At 39.2% G+C, this 8,913-nt stretch overlaps 1 protein-coding gene across 1 annotated transcript; it reads left to right on the plus strand.

Moving 5' to 3' along the window:
* Window positions 1-4,672: 4,672 nt before the first annotated feature.
* Window positions 4,673-6,972, plus strand: LOC104613178 (basic leucine zipper 34-like). Its single transcript, XM_010280900.3, has 4 exons — window positions 4,673-5,621; window positions 5,730-5,820; window positions 5,920-6,046; window positions 6,235-6,972. The coding sequence occupies exons 1-4, from the start codon at window positions 5,104-5,106 to the stop codon at window positions 6,372-6,374; spliced, it is 876 nt and encodes a 291-aa protein (XP_010279202.1). The 5' UTR covers window positions 4,673-5,103; the 3' UTR covers window positions 6,375-6,972.
* Window positions 6,973-8,913: the final 1,941 nt, after the last annotated feature.

Raw genomic sequence — 8,913 nt, forward strand, 5'->3', positions numbered from 1 at the left:
CAGAGGTTGTATAGATACGAATCTTTTTTTTTTTTAAACTTAGAACCACTCTTGTCATGCATAATTCTACAATCTGATCTTCTGGTTATTGGCTATACTTTGAAGCTTTGATAGTTTTGTATTTTTTTTTTCTGACATTTCAAATGAGTGCAAGGAAAATCAAACAGTTGTAATCACATGATCATACTTATTTTTGGCATTAGAGATCTCTTAGGTGGGGCAATTTCAATCTCGCCTTTGCCAGGGTAGGGGTTTTTTGACTTTTGAGGTTCCCGCCATTCTATCCCTGTTGTTAGGTCTTCCGATGGACATATCAATTCGATATTGAATTCATTATTCTAGATTTGAATGTTAGAACATGCATCTGATTAATAATTAAAATCTAAATATATGTATACATATACATACAATTATATTAATTTTATAATTAACAAATTTAACATTTTATATTTATATACATTTATTATATATGTTTAAGTTAAAAGTAATTAGTTTTTTTTTTTTAATTTTTTATCATTTTAAGTATAATAAAAATGATGCGGATTAAATCCAAATCCATTCTGAGTTGGACAAATTGGATTTGGATCCAAAGGTTTGATAATTGGATTGGGTGTGGACGTAGATGTTGGGTAAGCCATTTTCCTAGCCAATAAGAAAAACCAAGAAAGAACATAAAAGGAAAAGACTTCATATTCACATCAGAATTATAATTGACCTACTTTCAAGATTAAAAAGAAAAGGAGAAAAAGAAGGAAAAAAAAAGGAAAGACCAATATTCAAAAACAAGCAACCCTGAAAGAAAGAAATTCCAGAATTTTTCTTTATTCTTAAGCCTGAGGTAATCTATCGAGTCATTATGTTCTCTGAAACTTGCAATGCAAGACCACTCCAGACTGTCCTTTTGATAGGAGACCTAATTAATAGAATGGCTTGGATATTCACAGACAATTCCATATCTCATCAAGTATTAATTGTGTCTTTGTTCAAATTAAGAAGTTCTCGGATTACTGCACAGGAATGGGAAATCAAGGTTAGCCACTCTCTCACATAGGGAAGGAAATTGCAGTTCTCTCAAGGTCATATAAGTGCTTCTGAGCCTATTTTTGTATTTGGTGAAAAATAATCAAAGTAACGCCAATCTGGGTTCTTGATGCTTCTGAAAGAAGGATTCAGAATCAATTGAGACCTAGACCAGTTCAAACTCGATGCAAAAGGCTTTACTCTTGAACTAAGATTCTCAATGTAGGCTTGGTTTCTAGTACAATTTAGGTTGAACATCAAGTGCTAATCAGGACAAGAGCTATTTGGTGTCATATTCTGAATGCGTAGACTCAGCTTCAAGTACTACTTAGTCTGGACTCTAAGATTCTAAATTCAAGTTGCAAAGAAGAGGAACTGTCGTTTATGGGATTCCTTAGATTGGATTTGGGCACTTGTTTCCTTGCTAACTTAGGCCACCTCAACAGATAACGTGGCAATAACAAATCCAGATTGTGTATTAGGTAAGGTATTCACATCAATATTGAAAGAATGAAGGATGAAAAAAAAAACCCATTTTTTGAACCGTTGTTGAGCCGGGTGGTTAACTGGTCAACTGAGCAGCTAACTGCCTAACTGGGTCCCAGGTTTTTGATGATTTTGACTGGATCATCGACTTAACTGCCCGGTTGAACCTCCAAATCTGCCACTCGGCGAGGTTTCTCGGTCAAGGGATAGTCCAGATTTTTAAGCACCGCAAGAAATAAGGCCCCCTTAACTTGGCCACCTGGCAAAAGGAATTGGGCTAAATCTATGGTCCATCAATAGATGGTGGAAGGAAATATGTGGGAGTTCTGTTTGCCTTTGGCACAGTGCCCATGAGTAAGCCTATGACTTAATATATACAATTTTGGTAGAAAAATAACAATTTAATATTTAGTGGACAAATTTGTATAAACAACTTTTTTTTTTGAGTAATTAATTTGTATAAACAACTTAAGGCATGTTTGGAACTGATGCCGTTTTCCCAGAAAACGGTGCCAGATTGGCACCACTGGGAGATCCGGTGTTGGGGAAAATGACGTTTGATTGGTTGGGCATTTTTCTGAAAAATGTTTTTTTAGATTGTTTTTTGGAAATTGGTAAAATGATGCCTATTTAATTGGGTATTTTTTCGAAAAATATTTTTTTCAAGGTTTTTAAAACCGACCCAGACAACGAACCAATCTGGGGTCCGGTTCCTGGGTTGAACGGTTGGCCCGTTTTGATAAAAAAATAAAAAATGATTAAAATCGTTGAACGATTCAAACGGTTCAACTGCCTGGGTTAGCGGTTTACTGACTAAATCAACGTTTTTTTGAAAAAAATCCGGCTTTGAGACCAATTTCCAGTTTTTTAGGTCTGATCATCCGATCCAATTTTGAAAACCATGATTTTTTCAGACTATGCCTTGAAAATCGGGAGGAACGGTGTTATATGAGAAAATGTCCTTTGATGTTTTTTAATTTTTATACCATTACTAGCCATGATTTATTAATGTGGCATTGAAAAACGCCTAAGTGGTAGAAACATTTCCAAACAAAAAAATTGCTTTTTTTTTTCTTCAAAAAATATCATATCGATGTAGAGAAAATGGTGATAGAAAAATAACTTTGATTCCAAATATTACCTTATTATCCTTCAAAATACTTTTTTTCAAAAAGCAAGTTATTAATCCTACATGACTTTTGACCCTGCCAAAATTGATCACCCAAACTATTATTTTACCGATGTACCCTCATAAAAGGGTAAAACTACTGCAATAATTGGGATAATTGATTGAATTAGTGGGACAAAAGTAGTTCAGAAAGCAAAATAGCATATTAATTACTGTTGGCCCACTCAACTTGTCAGGTGGTGCACACTAAGAGGTTTGGGTTGGGAGCCATCAACGGATGATTATTTTACTTAAAAAGTTGCTTTGCTAAAAACATCATGATCAGGTGGCTTTTAACCTTCTGATTTATGTATTTCCCTTAGAACTTTGCAAAACTATGGCATTTTCTTGGTCTTTTCACATTTCAAAAGTTCAAATTACGGTAGATGCACACCATTTCAAACAATGTATGGTGGAGTGGTGGACCCCATTCAATGTGGGTCTTTGTTTTCTGCAGGTAGAACACGTGGCAAGTCATAGGATGGTGTAGAATATTAAAGTTAGAGACCAAACCTGGGAACTGTTCTGTGAGTCTCTCACATTTGTTTGACACAGTTCGATCGATGAAGGGAGGACCCTATTGCCTATAAAAAATGAACTAGCATTTCTCGAGTCTCTCGACCACTCAACGAGGTCTGGTTCTGGCGCACCACTCACCAACTAGGAAAGAGGCGGCTAATAATGGGGAGCTGCATGGGATCCATACAAATTACAAAGCTTCCTCAATTGGATCCATTCAAGTGGCGAACTCCATCTACTATTTTATTTCTCTGCCCAAAAGAGAAGAAAAAAAAAAACTATATCTCATTTGTTCCTCTTCCCTGCTCACATGCAATAATGCTTGCTTCTTCTCACTCCACCGCCCTGCCCCTCCTCAGAGAGAGAGAGAGAGAGAAGGGTTAATGGGTCTAGTACATAGATGGGCTAGACCCTTTGGGCATGAATATTTTAGGATAGCTCTAGTCCTGTGTCAGGGCAAAATGTAAGTTGTTCTATGACGATCCATTATCATGAAGCAGATGCTCTATTGTCTGATTAACCAACAAAAGACAATGCACTGAGTGAATGGTCAGGATCACCCAACCCAATGTAATCTCTTATTTTTCTTAATTAGGTCTGTGTCACTGTTACTGTGTGGGTGTGTGGGGTGGTGCAGGAGAGGAGGGAGGTGGGGGGGGGGGGGGGGAATTGAATACTGAATAGAGTGGTCCTTCTTGTTTTGATGATGGGCATCAAAATCAAAGTCTTAAATGTCGGTAGAGGTAGCTCTAAACAAGTTTTTATTCTACTAAACACAATGACTTAATGCACTAACTTTTCTCTAATCATTATTGTTGTCTCCTCAACACTTCCATTAATAAACAACAAAAATGCCAAATTGAGTTGATTGAAGGTACCAAGAAACAGTGTGTGGAGAAGATAAAAGTGACCCGATATTGCCACCATGTGAGCATGGTTTGAGGACAAAGCAAAGAAAGGTGGGAGCTTGTAAGCACTTCACATGGGTCGTAGGACATGATATCATGATCCTACCAAGCTCCCCCTTCCCTTCACCCTTCCCTTCACAGCTCATCTCCCTAATCCAGTAATCCATCTCAGCTCCCACCTCACCACTATATATCTTACTCTATATTTTATCTTCTCAAGGGATCTCCTCCCATGCTTCTCACCACCATCTAGATCATCATCATCCTCCTCCTCCCAACTTTTTTGATCAATCTCATCATGGGCTTCAGGATGGGGTGGCCCCCATAATACTTCTGGGCTTCAACCCATCAAATGGTCATGATCCAGTTGATGGGTCAGTAGGGTGGATGGATGGGCGAGGAAGAAGAATTTTGGGGTGTATTGGGGGGAAGTTCCCAAGTGTTACTAATGAGATTATAATAAGCTCCCGCCAAAGAGACGGTCACATCGGCACGTGGTCGCTGATTCCGCCAGTTATTAAACTACTGCGACTTTCCAGTAAAACCGTTGAGACCCAACCCCTCCCCAGCTGTAGCTAGCTGTCTCAATCCCCCATGTGACCATCCCCTCCAAAGCCTCTGGGCCTGAAAAGGAGAAAGGAAAAATAGAACCCATTCAGAGAAACAATGTACAGAATAGAGACCACCACCACCACCACCACCACCACCACCACCACCACCACCACCGCCACCTCCACCACCAATCTAGTCTAATGAGAAGAGAATCAGCAGAAGCAGGAAAAAGAGAGTTGTTGTGGTGGTGGTTATTATTGTGGGTTTCATCTCTTCACCACCACTCAAAGAATTGTGTACAAAGGACATTTCATAGAGTTTGGTTGGTTGGTTGGTTTGCTTAGTTTTTCCTTTGCTCTCCTCTTAATTATTTCTCTACTTCACCTTCTTTTTCATTCTCTCTCTCTCTCCATCTCTTTATCTTTTTAAATTGTGTGTTGGAAAGATTAAATGGCACAGTTGCCTCCCAAAATTCCAAATATGGCTCCCAATTGGGCTAATTTCCCTCACCAGAGGATACCCTCCATGGGAAATTTGATGCCCAACACCACCCAGCAACCTTCTTGGGTCGACGAATTCCTTGATTTCTCGGCTGCAAAGCGTGGGGCTCATCGGAGATCTGTCAGCGACTCAATCGCCTTCCTTGAGGCCCCCTTGATCGAAGAATGCCGTAATTCTCCGACCTCCCTGGGGCCTAGCAACATTGACTTCGACAAGTTGGACGACGAGCAGCTCATGTCTATGTTCTCCGACGATATATCCGGGAATGTACCTCCCACGGTGTCGTCTTCGAATCCCTCCACGCCTTCGGATCACAACAGCATTAATGACGACAAGCCAACCCACTCCGATCAGCAGCAAAAGAACGAACCAGCCGAGGTCCAGAGCTCATGCAAACCAGACCCACAAATCCCCCCACCCTCAAATGCCACCGGCGAATCTATTGTCGATCCCAAGAGGGTCAAGAGGTAACAAACTAACAACCCAATTGGGCTCTACGTTCTTATCTCCCTCGTTTAGATCACCAGAAAACAATTCATACGCAAATTTATCATCTTGGGTTGGCTTGAAATCAGGATTCTAGCAAACCGGCAATCCGCACAGAGGTCACGAGTGAGGAAGCTACAATACATCTCCGAGCTGGAGAGGAGTGTAACCACGTTACAGGTATTACAGAATTCAATCCCATTGATCTGTTAATATCTCAATTATTGTTGAATTATCTTCTTAATTATCTAATTATCTTCGTTACAACATCGAATGTAGACGGAAGTCTCAGCATTGTCACCGAGAGTTGCATTTCTGGACCATCAACGCTTGGTTCTGAACGTCGACAACAGTGCTCTTAAGCAACGGATAGCCGCTCTAGCTCAAGATAAGATTTTCAAGGATGGCAAGTGCTTAACTTTTTCTCCAATTAAACTTAGAACAAGATAGATTAATAAACCCAACAGCGTGTATGGATTTTTGCAAAAAGCTTTGTTGGGTGTTTAATTAGCTTTGGTGATTCTTTAGACAGTCTATGTCTGAGGGGATTCATTAACCTGCTAATTATGGGGTTGTGTGTTCATATGAATGCAGCTCACCAAGAAGCATTGAAGAAGGAGATAGAGAGACTAAGGCAAGTTTATCATCAACAGAATCTAAAGAAGATGAGGAATGCTACACAACCAGCTCCTGACAACCATGGTTGTACTGAGAAGGAACTGGTGCTGAATTGAGGGAGAGAGAGAGAGAGAGAGAAATAGAGAGTAGGACTGAGAGGGGACTGAGGGAGGGAGAGAAGAAGGTTGAGAGGCTGTGGTGCATTCTGCTAACCTGCTCATTCACGTGATGTGTTTCTCTTTGGTGTTAGGTGGGGTCCCTGACAAGGTTATGAGGTTGGAAGGCAGGAAAAGGACACGTGGGCTTCTCTGATTCTTGTATGTTACAAAAGAGATGGTGGGTGGTGATTGGGTGAGGAAGATTGTTTTGCTTGAAAGTGTTTAGGGAAGGGTAGAAGCAATGGTGGTGATTCTTTTCTGTATTTCTATTATCATTGATTTTTTTTTTCTGTATTTCTGTTTAAATTATTTTGAGAGGGGGAAGGAGGCAAAGCAATGGATTGTGGTTTGTGGGCGGGGGTCTTGTGTTGGAATGTATGAAAGTCAGGACTGTCAGGGGCCTTTGATGTCTGATTGTTGTACCCTTTTTTTTTGTGTTTTTTTTTTTTTTTTTTTTCCCTTGGGCGTAAATAATGTTCTATGCCTGTTCTATTTTTTTTTTTCTCTCAAAAAATTGTAGAAAAAGAACTTAAATTTGCTTAAATTTACTCTGAAATATGGCTTAAATTTTCTCACCGTCTCTTTATTATTATTTTATTTTAATTTCTCAGACCTCTGGTGAAGTATGGATTAAATGGGTTTCTTTTTTGGGTAAAATGTACTGTTTGGTGCTTGGGGGCAATCCCTATCAGAAGTTTGGGGCTATAGTTTATTGGAAACAGTGGGAAGTCCCATCACTGTTGCATGCATATATGATATATCTATTTGCAAAAACAATGGGCACACATGCTATTGTCTATTGTCTGTAAGATACAACTCATTTGCCTGGCTGGCTCCCTCTAATCAAGTGGCAGAGCCCCCGTACTCATAATAGAGTCTCTCTCTCTTTCTCTCTCTCATGCTATGTTATGCTATTGGTCTGTATCTCTATCAATCCTATCATCATTCACAAGGAGGGCAAAAGTTTGGGTTTGGAGCTACAGCACTGCAAGGTGGGCTAGGGTCCCATGGCTTGTCACTTGTTTCATGAAAGATGAAACCACCATTCAATTCAATTCAAGGAGTTGGATAATAGGGATTTTTCTAGACCTGGAATCAGCCACAGATTGCTACCATGTGCTTTATTCTGCCGTGGGAATCTCAGACCGTAGTGGAATGGAGGTCTATCTTGATTTTGCTGATTTTGGTCCATTAGCGGTGGAATGGAAGTCTATCTTGTGGGGATGGATGCCTGAGCCTCTCATGAATCATGATGAAGATGGAATGCATGTCATGTTATAAGCCCCACAACCAAGATGGTCCCACAGTACCACCTTCTGCTTTGCTCAATCACATTCAGTTTGATCAGTTTGGGGCTTCACGTCAGAGAGGACATGGATCTCTATATATTAATTAGCACAGAGAACTGTTTTATAACGTGGGTGAGAATATGCTATCTATTGCTTATGGTGTGTTTTATAACATGGATCTCTATATATTAATTCCATTGATTCATGTATTTGCCTTCAAAACTTTAACAACATTAAAGATGCTAATTCTAATATATCGTTTTATCACTGATTCACATTTTTTGCTGGTGCAGTTGATGCATCATAGATTTTGCCTTAAAATTTTAATGGCCATTATCTAATGTTGGTCCCTGCGATCCAGGGTCTTAGGAGGATAGATTGGATATGGTCTTAATCTTTGACATTCTTTTTTTTGCATAACTAGGCTGTTCTCAAACTCAAATTCGTATCCTCATGCTAATCAGCCCAAGATTTATACCAAGTATTTACTGAATCGAGTACAATTTATTATTTCTTCAATCTTCTTTCTTCTTTATCAAGAATGGCAAATATGTATTACAATATCAAAGGTAGAGGTACAACTTGTATTGAGGCCAACCCAACCCAATTATGAGGTAGGGTTGGACTTTTTATCAAATAATTTACATATATACATGTAACCACACATAATTTATATGAAACATCACAATAAAATAAACCACAATGTATTCATGTAGATGTTCTCAATGTATGGCTGCAATGGGCTCACATGCATCATACTTACAAGAGTGATATATCAATCTTAATTCAACCCCATTTTATTGGATTGACATTTTCAACACTACCCTAACTCTAACCTAATATTTGTGTTCAAGTAGGCCTGAAAAGAGATAAAAGTGAAAGCGAATGACTAAGAAGAATTTGGCTTTTCTAGCGCCACTTATAGAGAAACTTTGGTTTGCTAAGCAATGGGCCGAATAGAACACTTGACGTGTACTCTTGTTTCTCTGGGGTTTTCATGAATGAATGGATCGTCAAAGAATGTCATTTTCCCTTTTCAGGACTCTTGTGAATAGATCGTCAAAGAAAGTGGCAAGACTGAAAGTTACTAAACAATCACCAAAATATCTCTCATTCATTGAGGATGGGATAGGGGGATAGAAACCTCTTCACTTAAAAAGGCTATAATAGAGACGTTGAATCTTCATGAGTTGACATCTAAGAAAGGA

This window comes from Nelumbo nucifera, chromosome 1 (assembly GCF_055504915.1).
Source record: "Nelumbo nucifera cultivar China Antique chromosome 1, China Antique-T2T, whole genome shotgun sequence".
In the NCBI taxonomy this organism is placed as follows: Eukaryota; Viridiplantae; Streptophyta; class Magnoliopsida; order Proteales; family Nelumbonaceae; genus Nelumbo; species Nelumbo nucifera.